At 40.9% G+C, this 23,303-nt stretch overlaps 1 protein-coding gene across 2 annotated transcripts in view; it reads left to right on the top strand.

Moving 5' to 3' along the window:
* slc25a21 (solute carrier family 25 member 21) overlaps nt 1–23,303 on the top strand; it is a 131,865-nt gene that overhangs the window by 61,372 nt on the left and 47,190 nt on the right. For both annotated transcript variants that reach the window (XM_020510713.2, XM_048600248.1), the window contains one exon: nt 21,121–21,187. In XM_020510713.2, the coding sequence (XP_020366302.1) occupies nt 21,121–21,187 (67 nt within the window). The remainder of the gene's footprint in view (nt 1–21,120; nt 21,188–23,303) is intronic.

Raw genomic sequence — 23,303 nt, 5'->3', positions numbered from 1 at the left:
ATTACAGATCTATATAACCCTGTGAAATTATTAAACTTTAGTAGCCACAATAATTAGATTTGTGTATGGGACAAATGATGCACAGTCCTTTTCGGTTCATCAGTTTTGGACATCAAGTATTCCCAGATTAGATATATTGTGCATGGGATTGTAAACTGATTCACCCAGCTTTGTAATAATTTTGATTTCTTACACCAATTATCCTTACGGTATCTGCTAATGAAGCTTTCAGTTTATCTTAATGTCTATGTGGAGCTTTGCACGTTCTCCTCGTTTCTGCGTGCATTTCCTCCGGGTGCTCCAGTTTCCTCCCACAGTCCAAAGATGTGCAGGTAAGGTGGCTTGGCCGTGCTAAATTGCCCATGGTGCCCAGGGATGTGCAGGCTAGGTGGGTTAGCAATGGGAAATGCACGGTTATAGGATAACGGGCTGAGTCTGGGATGCTCTCTGGAGAGTCGGTGTGGACTTGTTGGGCCGAATGGCCTGTTCACGCTGTAGGGATTCTAGATTCTAAAGAGCAAAGAAAACCTGCAGAGAGGATGATGGAACCAAAAGAAATTCTGGTCCATATTTTGCAAGGAGTGGAATCTTATGCACTCCAGCCCTTCTTTTGTATGAAAGAAGGGAGCTCTGCATTTCTAAGACCGGAGATTTTGATCAGGGCTTCTGGCAGTTGTGGGTTTGTGAGGCAAGTATGGGGTCAGTTCAGAGTTATTAAGGAGTTTGACTATGTGTTTAACTGACTAACTTTTTCTGAGTAGCTTACTTACTTTTGCCTAATTCCATTGGAACCCTCCAATGTCTCTAATGCGGAATAACAACTGTCTGGCCAGTGGAAAATATGGGCCAAGAAAAAGAAAGTTAGAGTGTAGGAATTATCTACGGCAGCATTAATGAATCAGCACTAAGTATATTTCTATAATTTTCTTGTGTGGTCAATTTTAGAGCAGTTGCTCCTACTTTTATTTAATTTATCATATAAGTATATGAACACATCTTCCACTGGAATGGCCAAAAGTAACTACTGGACCAGCCTCAAAGAAAAAGATATGCAAAGAGATTAAAAAGCAAAAACCACATGGAGATAAATTTGACTTGGCACAGGATGTTATACATTCAAAACCTCATATCAAAATTTGTATTAATCCTTGTTTGTGCTCTGTTCTAGTGAAGTCAATAGAACTGTCAGGCGTGAATTACAACAGGCTGACCAATACCATTAGTTTTGAGCTACTGTCTACATAAATTTCCACACCAGTGAGTAAATGTGTAGAGATGGGAGAAGATGATATACCCAAACGAAGATTTTTTTTTCTGAATTGTTCATGGGATGTGGGCTTAGCTAACCAGGTCAGCATTTATTGCCCATCCCTAATAGCCCAGAAGACAGTTAAGAGTCAACCACGTTGCTGTGGAACTGGAGTCACATGTAGGCTAGACTGGGTGAGGATAGCAGTTTTCTTTCCCTAAAGGACGTTAGTGAACCAGATGGGTTTTTATGACAATCAGCAATTGTTACATGGTTGCCATTGGCTAGCATCTTAATCCAGATTTTTATTATCATCTGCAATTGTTGGATTCAAACCCATCTCTCCAGAACATTGACTTGGTGGTTCCATATTTTATGTCCAATGACATTACCACACTGCTAGCAACTCCCTCTCATGATTGGTATTCAAAAAAGTGAGGATGTGGCAACCTGACTCAGAAGCAAGAGATGCAAAGTAGATGAGTTGATGTATATTTTTTGCATCTGGTAAAATCTGGCATCCAGGTAAAATTTTAAAGTAATGCATTTTGTACTCTTAAAAATGAAGTGATAACTTGTATGCAAATGTAGAAATAACTTTAAGATGCCAGTATGATAGAAGAACTCACACACAGAGCTGATTTATTGTACACTTTTTGATGATTTTGAATAGGAATTGTTCATGCAGTGACAACAATTAACTGAGTTGGTAGTTCCTCAGCTAGTGTCAGAGGAGCGCAAGAGACTCAGCAATGAGGAAACATTTCCTCTCTCATGGTGGGTTAAACTTCAAGCACAGATTCCAGTTGTGAGGTGACAATGTGTTAATAGATCATTTCACTGAGTTTCATTCATTTCCTCATTAATATGACACTTTATGCGCAGAGTGTATACTTATATGTTTAAAAGGTAGAGAAGTCAAAACTGTTTGGGCTAATGTAAAAATGTCAGGTCGATGGTGGCTCAGAGGTTAACACTGTTGCCTCACAGTGCAAGGGACCTGGGTTCAATTCCAGCCTTGGGTGACTGCCTGTGTTTGTGTGGGTTTCCTCCGGGTGCTTTGATTTCCTCCCACAGTCCAAAGATGTGCAGGTGAGGTGGATTGGCCATGCTAAATTGCCCATAGTGTCCAGTGATGGAGTTTTTCACTCGCTCACAGAGATGTGCAGGCAATGTTAAATATGGGGCTACAGGGATGGGGAGGTGGCAGGGGTGTGGGTCTGGGTGGGATGCAATGGGCCAAATGGTCTACTTCCACACTGTGGGGATTCTATGATCTCCACAAAGAGAGAATTCAACAGCATTACCATTGCTGAATTTCCCACTATCAATGTCTCTAGAGATTACCAATTTCTATAAAGTGAACTGGACCAGCCAGATAAACATTGTGTCTATAAGAGCAGATCACGTAACTCCAGTCTCCACTAAGTCTGTCCACCATCTACAAAGCATAGGTTAGGAGTATGATAAAATACTATCCAGTTGTCTGGATGAGTTTGGCTCCAACAATACTCGAAATACAGCACCATCCAGGATAAAGGAACTGTTTTGATTGGCACCACGTTCACTTCATCCACCACTAGACCACTGTGACAGCAATGTAGAAATCTAAAAGATTCACTACAGCAACTCATCAATCCTTCTTTGACACTGCCACCTAGAAAAACAAGAGGAGATGATATTGCACACCATCCTTACTTGGAGTGATATCACTGTTCCTTCACTATTGTTGGATTAAAAATTATGGAGCTCCCTTCTGATAAGTGTACTTTCACCAAAGTGCAGTGATTCAAGAATTAAGCTAATCACCATCTGCTCAAGGGCAATTAGGGATGATGAAGAAACATTGTCAAATAATATTGCTAGCAACACCCACATGCCATGAAAGAATAAACATAATTAGTGATTCAATTGGTACTTGTAATTGCCTCAGCAATATATTTTTCATTGAAAGTAGATCTACTATTTTAACTATTAGACATTTGGATGATTTTCATTGCTTATGGCTATGTATGAAGCAGATATATTTAAAATTATAATTGTTTCAAGGACAATTATGTCAAAGATTTCAAAATACTTTTGATTTTTTTCTTTTGAACTGTTGTTTAAAACAATGTACAAATGTTTTCTGTTTGCCTTAGATTGTAGTTGCTCAGAAATTTGAAAAACCAGAAAATCCACAGGTGGCATAATGCAAAGCCCTGAAGATCTACAAAAAATCTTGCAGAGGTTCACTTGGTTAAAGTTCAGATAGAAGCATTTGAATTTAGAAGGTTGATACAATCACGGACAATGATGCCTGTCTATCCATTGAAACGATTAAAAAAATCTCACACAAGTTTCCTGGGACTGGTGAAGATGGAGTCCCACTTAGGAAGAAACACACAGGCAGATCTTCATGACAGCAAATCACAATCTCAAACTGAATCTGTGATGAGCATGTACCTCTTGTTAGTCAGAAAACCCACACTCACCAGCCTTCTCAACCTTCACCAATCAAATCAGAGTCACAAAGAAGTCTTGGGGGATTATGAACTTTAAATTTTGGAGTCCTACCAAAATCTCTTCTCATTTATGTTCATCATGACTGCTGGGCATGTCTGAAGCATGGCCTGTGAACTGTGGATTTATGTAGTTGGTTTTTTTTGTGTGTTTCAATTGAAAAATAACCAGCCACAAAGCTGTAGTTTTAATTAAGAGCAAAAGTTAGTTTATGACATAAACATGGCTGAGAGTTACCAAGTAAGAAGTAATGCAGTCATTACATAAAATACAGATACGAAGAGAAAAATTAAATATTGATAAAATGTGAAAGAAGAATCAGTCTATTATTGTTGCAGACCTGTATCTTAGAGCAGATTCTCTTTCCAAAGGTAAAAAACTTGAAAATTGCAGTCAGAATTCAGCAAGTGGAACAGTTGAAAGTTGCTTATACAATGGATTTAGTGCAGATATTGAGAAAGAAACGTTCCTTTGCTGTTCACTAGTTCCACAGTTATGGCACTTCCAGTATGCCAGGGCTCTTTATACAAGACAGTGGCTGATTTATTGAATTCACATTTTGCCAATCACCATGATGTAATTCAAACCCAGGTTCCCAAAACATTACCTGGGTCTCTGAATTGATAAACTAATGATAATACCAGTAAGCCATTGACTCCCCAAAAGGTAGCGTCAGCAAATTCATGCCAGACAATGAGGCTGCTGTCTCATTAGAGAGAGACAACAGGTGATGGTTTAACCTGAGGGTCAGCACATATCAGACGAGGTGAGTGGTTGAGAAAGAGAATCCGTCGTGGTAACCTCAGCCAGTGTGAGAAGGCACCCATGCTTCTGTCCAGCCAACTAAGTTAATTGACCCCCTCTATAAATTGTGATATCTGTTCAAAATCTGCACATTTAGCCCATTGGTAATGTTACATTACATGGTGGAGCATATTCTCAACGCGAAAATGGGACTTCATCTCCAAAAGTGCATTTGGCACTTCTGCTGATACTGTCATGGATGTTTATATCTGCAACTGATATATGGAAATTGGGGTCCCCTTTAAAATGGAATTTTATTAATGTTTAATATTTCATATTTCCAATGTGGCAGGAGCCATCATTTAACTGTGTTATTGTGGTAACTAACCTTCTGCAAGCAAAAACGTAGAATTTATTGTGGACTCCACTAACCTGTTTTGAATGCAATATATTGGAAAATAAGTTTCTATTCTTGGAAGAAGTGAAAACTAACCTTCAAATGGAGATGGCCAAGGGGACATTGATCACTCTAGCATCATGAGCAGCTGACCCTCATTTGTTAAGAAGGTTTAGATAGGTGATTGTCACAGCATAGGTTACAAGCCCCCAAAATAAGGTATATCAGTAGAGGTCAGTGGAGCAAGAGAGGGTCCTGGGGAATGAGCCACTACCTTCTTAGGAGAAGACAAGGAATTCCCCTGCATCAATCTGAGGGAAAGACTGTTACTACCAAAGATTGCGTTACATCAGGAAAAACACTGTACCACTTCAAAATGCCATCTTTGCTTCTCCACTCTACAGAACAGCTTTGGAATTAGTGAAGCATTCTCATCTGTCATGGTCGTACACTTTCTTTGGCTAATTAATTAATGTATCATATTTAAACTGTTGCCTAACAATCTCAACAAGCTTTCAGAAAACTGCTACAAATTGTAGATTGCCTTTATTAGATAATTGCATCCATGGACCTTCTAAATTCAGCAGATAGGCTGATGAGGACAACGTCAAATAGATTTCCCCTCTGTTGGTTCCCTCACCACCTGCCACAGATCCAGTCCAGTAGCTATGTCCTTTGGGACTCAGCCAACTGAGCCAGTCGTGGTGCTGCTGGAACAATCTGGGCAATGGACACTGAAGTTTCCACCCAGAGTACATTCTGTGTACTTGCTACCCGCAGTACTTCCTTCAAGTGGTGTTCAACAACTCAAGGTGTTTGCCAAAAGTTAATCACATTCTAAACAATTTCCTATGTGATTGAGATTACACAGCAGCTGTCTGCCTTTTCTGTTTGAAGTGAAAGAACCAAGCGACTGCTGGCCATTTTTTCGAAGTTTCAATTCAGCCTTTCCAAAATATATATGTTATAATTACACAGTCGGAACAATGTCCTGGACTTCACTTGATGAAGGAGCTACCCTCTGAAAGCTTGTGATTTCAAATAAATTTGTTGGACTATTACCTGGTGTCATCTGATTTCTGACCTTGCCTACCCCAGTCCAACACCAGCACCTCCACATCATGGCGTTTGTTTTATATGTGAGCAGAAGCTCCCTCTTCTGTTTGTAAGCCTGCCTTAGAAATCTGAGTACCTGGCGGTTGCCCAATATGAGCTTTGAAAGCTGATAAAATTATTGTGCAAGTTCAGAATGGTTGCAAATTTCTGGGCCCATATTTCATTCATGATATATTTTTACTTCGGATTGAAATCAGCCACTAATTTTAAACCTTTTCCTCCTCCCACGTCTTCCTGAATCTACTACATTGCCAGTTTGTGATTCCACGGAGACGAAATTGATAGTGTCTCGGGTATTAGGCTGGACATGCAGTGACAACCTGGCTACCAATATACTGGACTTCTAAAACTAGCTCAGCTGAATCTGATTCTTAGCTCATGTCAATTGCACACGCTCTTTGGTTGTACATACAGCACCGCAGTTGGAATTTTTATCTGTTAGTATGTAGTGTACAATTTATTCATATCATTTAGTGTGTGTGCAGTTCTCATTGCACATGGCTGAAGCAGAAAAAGAGAACTAACCTAGAGGTTGTTGGATAGCCATAGACATTTACATCAATAGACAATAAAATGTCACGTTATTTATGTTTACCACTGAACAAGTAAAAATCATTCATTCTTATTGTGACAATTAATCAAACACTGATCAGGTCAAAATTTATTGTGCCTGTTTTAGATTATAATTGTTAGTGATTTGTTACAGAAGACAGAACAATTTGTTGCTCATTGTCACCAGCCTATTATGAAGAGTCTGCATCATATTTTCCAAGCATGGTATGCTGCTTGGTTTCAGCTGATTTGTAAAGAGGAATGCGATGCAGGGTTGATAAAACACTATCAAGTTATCGTGGCATACCAAGGTGCCTTGACAGGTTTCTGTTCTGTATTAAAAGGAGTTGCAGCGAGTTATCCCATAGATAACAGCCAGTTTTCCCAGGCAGTGCTTCCTTTCACACATGGGGTGACAGACTGTTGCGTGCAAGTTTCAAGTCACTCTGTTTGCACAGCAATCCTTTAGTGACAGTCTCCTATCAATGGCAAGGAAGCCTCATTAATAATGGGCATCAGCCATTCAGCTTGTAATATTTGTTATATATCAAATTACAGTTTTGTCAACTTAAGGTGATAGATGAAGGTTACAATGCTTTTATTTTAAAAGACAATTACAGATTTAGAAATTGGCAAGACACTTCTTGTATCTTCAGAAAAAAGAGTTAATGAGCAATGGAAAAGACACCACTCTTGTAAAACAAAACATTTGTGTTTTTTGTGAAGATTTTTTGCATTAAAGGTAAATTTGAAAAATTTTCTAAGTTTACTATAGAGGTAAAGCTTTAAACCATTCACTAAACAAATTAAGAAAAAAGCCAAAAATTCAAGCCAGACATGAAAGCAAATGGATAAATTACCTTAATGGTTTATTCCCTCATGGGATGACGGTGTCTCTGGCTAGGCCAGCATTTATTGCCCATTCCTAATTGCCCAGGAGACAGTTTACTGTCACCCACATTGCTGTGGTTATGGACTCACAAGTAGGCCAGATCAGGTTAGAATGACGTATTCCTTTCCCTAAAGGGCATTAGTGAATCAGATGGGATTTTCCTGATGATCAACAATGGCTTCATGGCCATCATTACACCCTTAATTCCAAATTACTTATTGAATTCAAATTTCACTATCTGCCATGGGAGGATTTGAACCTGGGTCCCCAGAACATGAGCTGAGTTTCTGTATTAATACCACTAAGCCATTGGCTCCCTTTTAAAATTAAATTTAAAAAACAAATACATGATATGCTTTTAGGAAATCATTTAAATTTTTGGAAATAGCCTTGTTGTGTTTTTGGACTATTTTCACAAAAATTAGGTTGGATTTTCCAAGGAGTGGCAATCTCATGCAGATTGCCATTCTGCTCCTCTTTTACAAAGCAAAAGAGGTCTGCATTTCTGACAGGAGATTCTTTAACAGAGTAACTTCAGAAACGCAGAGCCTAACTTGCATTGTGACAGGTCCCTTCTAAATTCCCTCTTATTTCTGCTTTGTGGACCTTTGAATGGCTTAGAAGCAGCTGGGGAAATTGAATGTGAACATGAGGCTTACACTTATCAGCAGGAGGTCAAAGGCAGGCAAATTGTGTTCGCTTTTTCACAGAAGTCATTTGCTGCATTCTGAAATTTAAAGGCCCAGCATCACAGATCAGGCATTTTGATAGATCTTGTGAGAGGGTAAGTATGTAAGGTAAGTGTGGTGATAGGGTGCTAAATGAGCAGGGTGCCAAGAGGACAGGGGTAGGGTGCCAGATCACAAGGTGGCAAGCGGACCAGGTCAGTGATGGATTATTTAGCATGGGTCAAAAGTGCATGGGTGATATCAGGTCGGCTGGGGTGTGCGTGGGAGGTGCCGGGTGTTGCAGGTACAACACTGTTAGGTCCTGGGCCAAGTTCTGAGGCTAAGTTGGGGTGGATTGGACCAGGAGAGGTATGTCGGTCTGGAAGGGGTATGTGTGGCCTGGTGATGGGGGTGGTGAATGTTGGATCCTGGGGGGAGAACAGGATGTTAGATCAGTTTCCTGGTTGATTCCTTCTGAGTCTACTGATTTGGGATTCACAGGGTCTTGATGTGCAACTCCCATCTGAGTTTCAGAAGCAATTATTTAGACTTTAGAAGTCAATGGAAATGTAAGTTGAACATTTGCAAAAGAGCTACCAATTCACTATCAGAGAGATAGCAAGAACTGCAGATGCTGGAGTCAGAGATAAGAAAGTCTGGAGCTGGAGGAACATAGCAGAAATGATTTCTGAAAAAGGCTCCCGACCCGAAACATCAGCTTTCCTGTTCCTCTGATGCTGCCTGGCCTGCTGTGTTCCTCTAACTCCAAACTTTGTTAGCACCAATTCACTATCATGTGTTTTACATTATTGGCTAATGACAAGATTAACTGACTTGTTTCTAACAAAAAAAGACAGTTTCTATTTTCATACTGGCATGCACATGAAATTACCCAAACCTTTCACTTGTCTGTAATTCCTATTTTGTATCAACTCCAGTGGCCAAATCATGCACTGCAATTCAATCTGTGCTGACTGTAATGACGCTCGGCACGATCAAAAATGTGCCTACTAAAGTTAGGCTAAACGCCTAATCTTTTTACACTTTGGCTGAAAAAGTTGTGTAGCCCCTGTGCTTTCAGTGTTATGAATTCCCTTTTGGCTCCAACAAGGCACGGTAAGCATATGTTTTTTTCTGGTTTGAATCATGCCAATCACTATCTTGAGGAGAGTGTTTTTAGAACACAGGGAGCATAATGCTAGATGTATACAGAATAACCACATCAAGATGTAAGGACTGCCACTGAAAATCTTGCTGTAGTTCACACACAGCTGAGCATACATGTAATGAGAGAGACTCTCCAACAGCACTATTTAAACGAATCATCAAATTCTTTCAGATTAGTTGCTGATTGACTTTTTTTTCTGGCACTCGCTGAGATGGTGGAGAGTTTGAATGTTGTTGAAATTTGCAGGTTGTGTACAGTGATGTGACAGTGCTGCAGGACCTGTTGCTGACTTGAAGGATTCTGCTCAGACCATAAACTCCCAGATATGGATGCAAAGGAGAGTCTGGGACTTTATTCCCTCTAGTTTAGGAAGTTGAGGCGTGACCTTATACAGGTTTATAAAATCATGAATGGCTTGGATAAGATGAATAACAAAGGTCTTTTCCCTGGGCTAGGGGATCTAAAACTAGAGGGCAGAGGTTTAAGGTGAGAAGAAAAGATTTAAAAGGGACCTGAGAGGCAATATTTTCAGGCAGAGAATGTTGCATGTATGGAACAAACTGCCAGGGGAAATGGTAGATGCAGGTACAGGTGCAACATTTAAAAGACATTTGAACAGGTACATGAATAGGAAAGATTTAGAGGGATATGGGCCAAATGCAGGCAAATGGAACTAGTTTAATTTGTAAAAATTGGTCAGCATCGATGAGTTGGACTGAAGGATCTGTTTCCATGCCGAATAATTCTATGACTGTGTAATTATAGCTGTCTTGTCAAAGTATGAAAGGGAGAAGTACAAGCTCTAAGAAGAGGAAGAAAAAAGAACACAATAGGACCCCCAGCAGCAGGGCATATCAGCCCAAGGTTTTCAGGAAGCTTTTCTTCTACCTGAATAGAATTGAGGCACAGTGGCCCCAGATCTTCTGGCCTAGGAAAGCTAAACTTCTGATAAGCAATTACTACGTGTCTCAAAGTCTTCAGAAAAGACTACCACTCTGAGTAGTCCATCTGACAGTAAATTACAGACCTGTAACTTTTAGCATCGAGAGAAACAAGCGCATGAAAGAGCTGCAAGTTTTCCTCCAAGCCATACATCGCCCTGACTGGGAATTATATTGCTATTCCTTCACTGTCACTGGGTGAAAATTCTGGAATTGACTTCCTTGCAACACCTACTTCCAATGGATTGCAGTGGTTCAAGAAGTCTCCTTTCACCTTGACCTTTTCAAGGCAATTAGGGATGGATAATAAATGTGGTCTAGCCAACAATGCCCACATTATTAGAATTCATGACAATTTTTAAAAAGCCTGGAAAGTTACCTTGGAAAGGTTAGATGATTAAAACCAGCTCTAAATCTTCGATAACTACACTCTGATTCCCCCAACCACTTGTGCCAACCCCTCATAAACTAAATATTCCCCTCAACACCCCTTCTCACTCAGAAACCCAATTCCCTCCTCCAAGGCACCTGACAGCCCCCACTATCTGGACATCCATCCCTCCATCGCTCAATCCCACCATTGACCTGAACCTTGACCTTTAGCCTAACCAGATTATCTGAAACCCATCCCACCTCACCCTGATTTCAGCATTACACGATTGGAAGACCCAACTTCCTGTGCCCCTGACCCACCCTCCCTCTCATTCACTTAACTGACAATCTATTGTTTCACCCAGCTGCCTGGCACCCCAACGCTTCACCCAATTACCCCCTCAGCTCCCCTGCAAACCTACCCATCAGCAACTTGCCAAACTACTCCCTCACCAATTGCTACCTGACACTTTCATCGATGTGGCACCCAACCCCATTCTCCACCTGGCATACTATCTGCTTATCAACTTCCTACCCATCCCTCTTACTCCAAATACACTTATCCTGTTACCCACATGCTGATCTAATCTTTTAGCCATCTGGCACCAACCCCTTTCCCACCAGCCACCTGGCACTTATCCCCTTACCCAGTGGGCCTACCCCTCCCTCAAATCACTTGCCACTTTTCTCCATATGCTTGCCACACTACTGTCTCGCCCACCTGCCAACGTATACCCTTGTCCACCTGACACTCTACAATCTCAGAGATAGTAGGAACTGCAGATGCTGGATAATCTGAGATAACAAGGTGTAGAGCTGGATGAACACAGCAGGCCAAGCAGCATCAGAAGAGCAGGAAAGCTGACGTTTCGGGCCTAGACCCTTCTTGCTGTGTTCATCCAGCTCTACACCTTGTATGTTCTACAATCTCACCTGCGTTCCTGTCAATCTGCTCCCCATCACCTGCCACCCTGTCCCCTCATCCACAGATTCGCCAACCTGGCCTTCACTCACTTAATTCCATGCTCCCTCACCCCCTTGCCACCCGTATTTGTTACACATCTGATACTGAACTTCCCTCACCACCTGTTCCACTGTCCCTTCAACCACTTACCTCATACACTTATCTTCCTGCCAGAGCTTTTCAAAGATCTTTGGGATTTTTAAACGTTGTCCACTTTCCATACTACTGGGAAAATTCACTCCACTGCTGCCTGTGTGGTTTGCTGCACTGCATTTTGATTAGATCCTGCCATCAGAAGTTAGGCCAAAAAAACAGAGAAAGATGTTTATGTAACTTCTTGTCTGACTGGGTCAGAAATGGGCTTTCCAATTCAGATCGAATGTTTTGAAGCTGGATGCAGTCATTTATATCTTTCATAGCATGTAGTATGAATGGGAAAGGGAAAAACTGCTTGAAGAGGGAGGAGGAGGAGGAAGGGGAGTTAGACCCCCAGCAGCAGGCCATGTTCATCTGCATTATGATTGGTACATGTCAGATCCACCTTGCCATAATGAGGGAACAACCTTAATTTCATGCTTTCACAGGATGTGGGCATCACTGGCTAGGCCAACACTTATTATGAATTTGCCCTGAGAATGTGAGAGTGATTTGCCTTCTTGAACTGCTAAAACCCCTGCATGTACACCCACAGTGTTGTCACGGAGTGCCAGTATTTGGACTCAGTGAAAGAAAAATGATAATTCCAAGTCAGAATGGTGTCTGGCATGGATGGGAACTTGCAGACGCTGAGGTTACATCTCTGCCCTTGTCCCATTAACTGGTAGAGATCTTGGGTTTGGAAGATGCTATCAGAGGAGCCTTGGTAAGTTGGTGCACTACATCTTGTGGAGGGTACGCACTGTTGCCCATGTGCATTGGTGGTGGAGGTTGTTGAATGGCTAAAATGGTGGCTAGGGTGTCAGTCAAGTGGACTGCTTTATCCTGGGTAGTGTTGAGCAAGTCAAATGTTGTTGAAGCTGCCTTCCATCACACTCCTGACTTGTACCTTTCAGATGGCGGCGAGGCTTCAGGAAGTCATGATGCATTACTTGCCACAGAATTCCAAGCTTCTGATTACTCTTGTAATCATATAGCTTGTCTAGGTCACTTTATTGTCAGTCAGTGCGCAGGATGTTGACAGTGGGGTATTCATGACGGTAAATCCCATTGAATGTCAAGGGGTGATGGTTAATTTGTTGGAGATGGTCATTGCCTAGCACTTGTTTGGTGTGAATGTACTTGTCACTTTTCAACCCAAGCCTGATGTTGTCCAGGGCTTACTGTATATGGACACAGACTACTTCAGTATTTGAGAATCACAAATGGTGCTGAGCATTGTGACTCTAATCAGTTCTCTGATGATCGCACAGAGTCTTACAACACACAGAAACAGACACTTTGGTCCAACCAGACCATGCTGAACATGATCCCATTCTAAATTTGTCCCACTTGCCTGCTCCTGGCCCATATCCCTCCAAACCTTTCCTAGTCATGTACTTATGTAAGTGTCTTTTAAATATTGTAACTGTGCCGTATCCACCACTTCCTGAGGAAGTTTATTCCAAACACGAATGACCTTGTATGTAAAAAAGTTGCCCATCCCGTCTTTTTAAAATCTCTCTCCTCTCACCTTAAAAATATGTATCCTCGTCTTGAAATCCCCCATCCTAGGGAAAAGATATCCCTTTCCATAGCCCTATCTATAACCTTATCTATACCCCTAGTGATTTTCTAAACTTTTATGAGGTCACCTCTCAACCTCCTAAGTTCCAGTGATAAAAGTCCCAGCCTATCCAGCCTCTCTTTATAACTCAAACCTTCCAAACCTAGCAACATCCTGGTAAATCTCTTCTGAATCCTATCTAACTTAATAATATCCTTCCTATAACAGTACTGCAGAATACGCATCACCAATGTCCTGTACAACCTCAACATGACTTCCCACCTACACGCAAAGGACTGAGCAATGAAGACAAATAGAACATAGAACATAGAACAGTACAGCACAGTACGGGCCCTTCGGCCCACGATGTTGTGCCGAACTTTTACTCTAAACCTAAAGTCTATCTAACCTCCACCCCTATATATATTATACTATCATCCATATGCCTATCTAATAGCCGCTTAAATGCCCCTAATGAGGCCGACTCCACTACCCTCTCCGGCAATGCATTCCACGTCCCTGCCACTCTCTGAGTGAAGAACCTACCTCTGACGTCTCCCCTATATCTACCTCCACTCACTTTAAAACTATGCCCCCTCATAATAGCTACCTCCACCCTAGGAAAAAGTCTCTGGCTGTCCACTCTATCTATACCTCTGATCATTTTGTACACCTCTATCAAGTCACCTCTCATCCTTCATCGTTCTAAAGAGAAAAGCCCTAGCTCTCTGAACTTTTCCTCATAAGACCTTCCCTCCATTCCAGGCAACATCCCGGTAAATCTCCTCTGCACCTTTTCCAACGCTTCCACATCTTTCCTGTAATGAGGCGACCAGAACTGGACACAATATTCCAGATGTGGCCGAAATGATCTCCTAGGATTGAGATGATTGGCCTCTAGCAACCATAGTTCCTTAATGCTAAACATGACTCTGATCAGTGGAGTCTTTTCTTTGATTCCCATTGATTCCAGCTTTGCTAGGATTCCTTGATGCCACAACCGGCCAATACCTCGATGTCAAGGCCAGTCACTCTCAATTCCCTTCTTGAGTTCAACCCAGGAATTTTGAATGTATATTCTTCCCTTTAAGTGTTTATAATTACGTGACACTACATCGTACAACATTTATACCTTGTAAACAGTTTAGGTTAGCATTACAAGGTCAACTAGCCAAATTTGCCAAGATCCAACCTTTCCCTTTGTTCCCCATCTTGTACTCTATAATCTGTGTAGGTTTCCTTCGAGTGCTCCAGTTTCCTCCCACAGTCCAAAGATGTGCAAGCTAGGTGGATTGGCCATGCTAAATTACCCACAGTGTCCAGGGATGTGTAGGTTAGGTGCATTAGGAACAGGAAATTCACAGTTATAGGGATAGGGAAGCGCGATGGGTCTGGGTGGGATTCTCTTCGGATGGTCGGCGTGGACTTGTTGGGCTGAATGGCCTGTTTCCACACTGTAGGGATTCTATAATGGTTATGACAACAATATGTTCTTAGCTCATCACAGGAGATGACTTGCAATGTTTTTGGAAGTTGATACAGGCTGTTACCAATTATACGTGTGTTTTTGAGCATCTTTTATAGTTTTATTTCTCTGTCTTAAAGCAGGCGTTTGTCATGCATATTCATCTATTCAAATGTAAGCCATTCAGAATGACCCCAAAAGCAGGCTTAAATGTTTTTCAGTGCAACCTGCATACATCATGATGATTCTAATAAGCAAAGAGGGTTTATTTATCATTGTGAAAGCTTATGCATTGAGATTTATCCAACATTACATATTTCTTTTTCCTTTCCGGTAACTTATACAGGCAATATTCTAGTTTTATACAATTGAGTATCTGTATAGATGTCTTGGAAAACATTGAGTACTACAGAATTGTCGAGAACAGCAGCATCATTTGTTTAAATCACTAATGGATTCATGGATCAGGGCCATTCTATGTCAGATTTTTTTTTGCAACTGTTACTCATTCCTTAGCAGCCAACATTCTTGCACTGAAAAAGATCTTTAGGTGAAACTGCATTGTGAAAAATGACCTTTGCACTTTTGAGTACTAGAAATACCAGTTCTGGCTAAGCAATCATTTAGCAGAACCTTTCCGACAACATTAAACATAATGCACTGAGGATAAAGAATACCTACAAAGCCTATGTGTTTAATTCATGAAATCTTAGATCAATTTCACAGTAAATGGTTAACACATTTTTCATGCTCAAAGGTTGCATGATAAAAATTATAAAATCAATGGAATACCAAGAAATGTTACTTTAATGCGTGTATTATTCTTTAACCAAATATCAGCTTCTGAGAAACTGTTGATAGAACTGCTTCAGTTATAAAACTCTAATAATTGTATTTGTTTCTTTCGATGTAGAAAGGATGTTTCCCTATGTGGAGCAATCTAGAATGAGGGGTCATAGTTTTAGGATAAGGGGTGGCAGGTTTAAAACAAAGATGAGGAAAAATTATTTCTTGCAAAGTGTTGAGAATCTGTGGAAATCACTACCCCAGAGTGTGGTAGTTGTTGAGAGATTGAATAAATTTTAAGGAGGAGTTAGACTTTTAATTAGCAATAGGTTGAAGGTATTTGGAAAGCAGGCAGGAAGGTGGAGTTGATGCTGAATTATCTACTCCTGGTCCTAATTCTTATGTTCTTATCTTCATCTCATTATTATTTCATTTAAGAATTATTCTATATTTTCTAATATTATTTGATAACCTCAGATTATTATCCAGATTTACTGAGTTCAAATGCTTGTTAATAATTTTTCCTTTTTTCTCATTACATCAACTCCAGTTTATGACATAACACAAAATAGCCATGCAATCTTTTAACATCTTCAAGCAATCAAGTTATATAAATTGTAGAAAGAAGTGTTGAACCAAATTTTAACACAGTAGTTAAATCATTTTAATAATTCACTGACAGAAATTCATAAATAAATTCCTTGAATAATTACATTCGGAGTATACTGAAAAAAAGATTGAGGTTTTATCATTTTAGATTGTTAGGCAATACAGTATTTATAGGTTTCGATCTAAATTCTCCTCGTCAAGAAAGAGTTTGCATCCACACACTCAATTTGTAGGTTCACGGTGTTAACCACCGTTTAAATCTTTAATTTGCTTCCCTCAATTCAATTGAATGAAAAGAATTTAAAGCACTCTTTAAACCCATCTTTACACAGTACACTGAAATTAACTTCAATTCATTGACAATCTCAAGTATTGTTACACCTCCTCCAGCAGGTCTCACATCACTCTTGTTAGGAATTGGACTAGAATAGGATTCAGGTGTTAAACTGTTTCATTTTCAGGATTGGAAAGGTGACCGCACAAGTGCAGCAGCTCATGTTAAGGACAGTGACTCGGCCCCAAGAATTGTTGAACCAATCAGCTCAGTAATATCACTTCTATCAGTGGCCATTGCTGGGCTGAACCTGCAGAATGAGAATGCTTCAGTGGCCAGTGCCCTCAAAGAGAGTTGGGGAGACAGGCATTCAGAAGAGGGGGAGCGGGAGATGACCTTGGTTGTCAGACAACACCATTGCCACAGGTGCAGCCATTGCAGCTGTGAAGCTGCTCCTTGTATCCAAACTGCAAGCACTCCCCTCATTAAATCCACTGGGGGGCCTGTAGGTTTCAGCAGCCAATCTCCTCAGACAGTAATAGACTTTCTTGCTGCTATCAAAATGTATGTGGAGGTGAGAAGTGGCTTTTAATTGACTATTAAAGAATTCATTTGGTCTTTAGGCAAGGAATCTGCCATCTTTTCCACTGGTGACAAAGAAAGTACCAGTATCAAAACCTGGCACAGTACCAATGCCTTCACATGTCATTTTGTCAGCCTTCCCAAATCCTGGTCTGTCTTAGAGGCTGAGTAAAATCAGCCCTTAGTTACAGTTTACCTACTTTTTGCAGTATACAACTAGTGTCTGTTCATAACTCAAACAATATACAACTTTAATCTTAATTTGAACTGACCCTGATTTGATATAATATGCTTTGCAACAAGGCCAATGCATTGAATTGTATGTTTCTCTAAATTTGTTGATACTGAGGTAGACAGTCTCAGGCTATAGTCTGAAATTGATTAGCTGGTAAATTTCGCAGAGCAACAGCAGTTAGAGTTTAATCCTAATAAGTGCAATATGATGCATTTTGCGAGGTTTAATAAGGGAAGGACATACACAATGAATTGTAGGTCTTTGTGGAGTACTGAGGAACAAAGGAACCTTGATGTACAAGTTAATAGATCTCTGAAGGTGTCAGCAGAGGTAGGCAGAATGGTGAAGAAGGCATAGAGAATGCTTGCCTTCAGTAACCAGGGCGTTTAATGTAGGAGCAAGGAAGTCTTACTAAAACTTTATAAAAATTGGTTAGGCACAGGTGGAAAACTGTGTGCAGTTCCTGTCATCACACTATTGGAAGAACGTGATTGTGACAGACCACCGGTTGTGTATCTACCAGCAAGAGGTGGCTCAAAGCATCCGCAATTGCTCTTTGGCCTCCTGGGCCATGTTCCAACTTGTAATTATATGCACTTAGTATTAGAGCTGAATATGATCTGAAGCAATGAGCAGCACTGCCTTGTCCTCTTTAAGCAGACCTGGCAGGGATTTGTGGTCCATTATTAATACAAATTTACTGTAAAGGTATTGGATGAATTCCTGATTTAAATATGACTGCCAAACCTTCCTTCTCTATCTGGGTGTATTTATGCCAAAGTCCTGGATGCATACTCTATTGGGTGTTCCTCTCCATTGGGCCACCTATGAGCTAATACTACCCCAGTGCTGTATGAAGAGGCATTACATGCCAATACCAGATCTTGCTTAGAACCATAATGTGCCAGCGCCTTAGAGGATGATATCTGTTTCTTCACTTCCCTGAAAGCTACGGCTTGGCTACTCGACCATTTTCAAGGTGAACTTATTTTAAGACTTGATGCGAAGGTGCCAGGATGGAGGCCAGGTTATGTCTGAACTTTCCATAATAATTCACCAGCACAAGGAAAGACCTGAGCTCCAGTACAGACATGGGAGTCGAGGCACCTTTGATCACCCTCACTTTATCTTCCAGTGGGTGAAACCCAGTCTTGTTGATCCTGTAGCCCAATTAGATCACTCCGGGTGCTGGAACATGCATTTTTCCCTTCTAAGGCATACGTTTTTCAGGGAGAAATGACTAGGACTTTGGATCATAATTGGCTCACAGGTAGGAGACAGTGGGTGGTGGTGGAGGATTGTTATTTATACTGGATGCCTGTAACCAATGGTGTGCTGCAAGGATCAGTGCTGGGTCTACTGCTATTTGTCATTTATATAAATGATTTCGACGTGAATATAGAAGGTATGGTTAATAAGTTTGCAGATGACAACAAAATTGGTGGTGTAGTGGACAGTCAGGAATGTAATCTCAGAGTGCAACGAGACATTGATCGGCCAATGGGCTGATGAGTGGGAGATGGAGTTTAATCTAGATAAATGTGAGGTGCTACATTTTGACAGGGCAAATCAAGGGCAGGACGTATACACTTAATGGTAAAGAACTGGGGTGTATTACCAAACAAAGAGACATTGCATTGCAGGTTCTTAGTTCCTTGAAAGTGGAGTTGCAGGTAGAGAGGATAGTGAAGAAGGCATTTGGTGCGGTTGCCTTTGTTGGTCAGTGTATTGAGTATAGGAGTTGGGAGGTCATGTTGCAGCGGGACAGGACATTAGTTAGACCACTTTTGGAATTATGCATTCAACTCTGGTCTCCTGGCTATAGGAACGATGTTGTGAAACCTGAAAGGGTTCAGAAAAGATTTACAAGGATGTTGCCAGGCTTGAGCTGTAGTTGGCCAGACCCCCTCAAAATATTTTAAGGTCACCTAGACCCTAATTTTTTCTTATTTTAAAGGTAGATGTGAAGTGCATATCCCAGATGTGATGCGAATGTTCAAACTACTCGATGTTAAGCAAAACAGAATTTATTTAAACACTATAGTTAAAATACAAAAGAAGGAGGAATTGAGACTAACTTAACTATTGGAAAACTTAACCAAATAATAGATACAGTACCTATTACTAGTTAACTGTTCCAATATAGCAACATCCCATAAACACACCCCTTGGCAAAAAGGTGAATGCAGACACAGATTCTTACATGCAGTTCTCCAATCCAGGAGGAAAAAACATCACAAGAGATTTCAGAGATAGTAGCAGCTAGGAATCATTCACTGAAAACTTCAACTCTTCTGGGCCCCAAACAGCTTCTGAATGCTTAAGCTAAAAAAAACTAGAAAGCCTGTTCTGTGAGAACTGGCCACTCCCATTTAAGCTACTTCCATTGTTCCAACTTTTCAAAAAAAAACCTTAAGGCCTCCTAAGTTGCTTGCTTGGGCTGTCTCCAGTAGCCAGTTCAGTGCCTCTGCCTTTACAACCTCTCTTCAAAAAAACCAAGGACAAAGTAACCTTTTTAAAGTGACAGCATTGTCACAAAAGGGAGAGGTTGAATAGGCTGGGGCTATTTTCCCTAGAGTATCAGAGGCTGAGGGGTGGCCTTATGGAAATTTATAAAATCATGAGGGGCATGGATAGGGTGAATAGTCAAGGTCTTTTCCCCAGGGTACTGGAGCCCAAAACTAGAGGGCATAGGTTTAAGGTGAGAGGGGAAAGATTTAAAAGGGACCTAAGGGGCAACGTCTTCATGCAGACACTGGTGCTTGTGTGGAATGAGCTGCCAGAGGAAGTGGTGGACGCTGGTACAATTACAACATTTAAAAGATAGCTGATGGGTATATGAATAGAAAGGGTTTAGAGGGACATGGGCCAAATGCTGGTAAATTGGAATGGATTAACTTAGGATATCTAGTCGGCATGGACAAGTTGGACTGAAGGGTCTGTTACCGTGCTGTACATCTCTATGGTGCTATGTCAACTCTCCTTTTAATTTCTCTCCTTAATTCACTGCTACCTTGGCTCCATTAAAATCTCCTTTCTTGTCACCACCCACTTTACCTCACTGTTTCCTGTCCCCTCCCTAACCTTGTGACATTAATCATCTGAGAAGGCCATTTCTGACCATTTCTTGTACGTGCCATAATCCACATATTCCTGTCCACCTAGCAACATCATTTACTTTCCCCGGGGGAAAAAATCCACTAATTGCTTATAATTTCACTTTCAAGTTCTTCTATTGACAATACTCAGCAGTTGTCAATTTGCTCGATCTGACTTTCACCTCTCCAATTAATTATCTTGTTCCTACTACTGATTCCTATCCTGTTCAATTCCCCTGTGGTCTTCAATCTTTGCTCCCTTAAGTCTAAAAAGAGTGGTCTTAAACCTACCTAGAGCTTAGCCATTACTGGATCTACCTGAACCACATACCAAGGTCTACTCCTCTGCCAAAACTGTCCAATAATCAAGGTTCATCCTTGAAAGCAATATAAACTGTGGATTATTTTCTGAACTGCAAATTATTTCACTAAGCTCCTTTCCCTTAACTCATCCTTTACTCCTAATCACTTCTGAGAGTTGAAAAATACATAGACAGTGAAGGAAGCATTATTCAGAGAATAAAATTTAAGTTATCCTAGAGACTAATTTGCATTGTACAATTTGCTTTGTTGGGAAGATATGATAATAATTTCTAACCACTGACTGCCTTAATAAGTTACAACAATTGTGGATTTTCATCAAACTGGTCATGAGGATTTTCACCATTATAAGGTAGTAGAAAAATTAATGTTATTGTCAGAAACTCAGGTTAGCAAGCCACAAAACAACATTGCCAACATATTGAGCTATATTGTATTATTTGAGTCTTAAAGAAGAAATATGTCTTTTCCTTCTCATTTTAGAATTCTTGGCTTTTACAAAGGAATCTTACCGCCCATCCTGGCTGAGACACCAAAAAGGGCTGTGAAGGTAAGTGCAATGTATTTTTCTATAGACTGTAACATAATGAAAGCTGTGAGATTGCGGCTCCTGCCATTCATTCAGCAGAATTGTGATAGCGTGGTACTAATATGATGAATTCAGGACACACTGGTATCTGTTCTTTTCTGGAAGAGACCCTTCCCCCAGTTGTACGAGCAGTCCTCGCTGCTGATCACCATGATGGTTGCACTCTGGTAGGTTTGCTGCCACCATCCTTTTTTGGGGTAGAGATCCATAGGGCTCTCTTGGTCTGGTATGGTTGAGGGTAAACCATTTCCTAGTCTAATGAAAGAACCTCTTGCTCAAAGAAGAATGTTTAAAGCATTACTCATTATTGACCCTTTAAGACCCATAAGCCTTATACAAACACCCCACGATCATCTGAACAAGGCTATTAGCATAACTGAGTGCATGCTGATGGGCAGAAACTTCTAGGCTGAGTGTTTGATGGACTGCTGTTGAGAGCAACCTTTGGTTTGCTGACCAACAGAAATATTGCGAAATCACGATAGAAGATAACTTTACGTAGGATAAATTAGAATCTATATAGATGAGGCTAATGAACCTACCTTTTTTATTTGTTTATGAGGTCTGTGTGTTGCTGACTAGGCCAATCTTTATTCTCCATCCCTCGTTGCCCTGGGAAGGTAGTGGTAAGCTGCAGTCCTTGCAGTGTAAGAAGTGCTTTTAGGAAGGAAGCTCTAAGAAGAGTCACTGGACTTGAAACATTGACTCTGTTTTCTCTCCACAGATGCTGAATTTTCCAAACAATTTATGTTTCTGTTTGTTTCAGATTTCCGGTATCTGCAGTTCTTTATGTTATTTTAGTTCCAAGTCAGGTTGAAATAAAGCTTGGAGGAGAAATTGCAGGTGGCAGTGTTCCCATGCTTTTGCTGAACTTTCCCTCCTAGTGGTAAATGTTGGGGGAGTGGAAGGTGCTGTCTGATAAGCCTTGGTGAGTTACTGCAGCACATCTTGTCAATGATGTGGAGGTGTCAAAGGTACGCATTGCTGCCAATGTGCATTGGTGGTGAAGGGAGTGAATGGTAGATGATGTGCCAAATGAACAGGTTGCATTGTCCCAAATGATGTCAAGCTTGTTGAATGTTGTTGTAGCTGCACAATCCAAGTAGTTGGAGAGTATTTAATTGCACTCCTACCTTGGCCTTGGGAAAGGATAAACAGGGTTTGAGGTGACAGGGGGTCTCACATTTCTGACCTGGTCTTGTAACCACAGTATTTATGTGGCTGTTCCAGTTCAGTTTTTGGTCAATGGTAACCCCCAGGTTTTAGATATAGGGCGAATCCCGTGATAGTAGTGCCATTGAATGTCAAGGGGTGAAGATTAGATTCTCTCGTGTTGGAGATGTTCATTGCCTAGCACTTGTGAGAGGCAAATGTTATTTGCTACTTGTCAACCCAAACCTGGACATTGTCCAGGTCTTGATGTTTTTGGACATGGACTACTTCAGTATGTGTGGTGTCATGAATTGTGCTGTACATTGTGTAATCATTAGCGAATATACCTGGATTAAGGGAGTGGCAAAAACTTAGCAAATGGCATTTAATGTGGGGAAATATGAGGTTATAAACTGGCAGGAAGAATAGAGGGGCTGAATATTATTTAAATGGAGAAAGGCTGCAAAATCTGCAAAACAGAGGGATTTGGGAGTCCTTGTGCACGAATCATAAAAAGCTAGCATCCAAGTTCAGCAGGTAATAGGAAGGCAAATGGAATGATGGCTTTTATTTCAAAGGGAATGGAGTATAAAAGTAGGGAGGTTTTGTTAAAACTATCCAGGGCACTAGTCAGACCACAGCTGGAATCTGAGAGCAATTTTGTCTTTATCTAAGGAAATATATAGTTGCATTGTAGGCAGTCAGGGGATGGTGTACTAGGTTGATACCAGGGATGGAGGGACTGCCTTATGAGTAAAGGTTGAGCAACTTGGGCCTGTGCTTATTGGAATTTAGAAGATTAAGAGGTGACCTTATTCAAATATTCAAGATTCTTATAGGATTTCAGAGATAGTAGGAACTGCAGATACTGGAGAATTTGAGATAACAAGGTGTAGAGCTGGATGAACACAGCAGGCCAAGCAGC

The sequence above is a fragment of the Rhincodon typus genome, chromosome 8, assembly GCF_021869965.1.
Source record: "Rhincodon typus isolate 14 chromosome 8, sRhiTyp1.1, whole genome shotgun sequence".
Classification (NCBI taxonomy): Eukaryota; Metazoa; Chordata; class Chondrichthyes; order Orectolobiformes; family Rhincodontidae; genus Rhincodon; species Rhincodon typus.
Note: the sequence above shows the minus strand (reverse complement) of the source record. Positions and strands in the feature narration are given on the sequence as shown.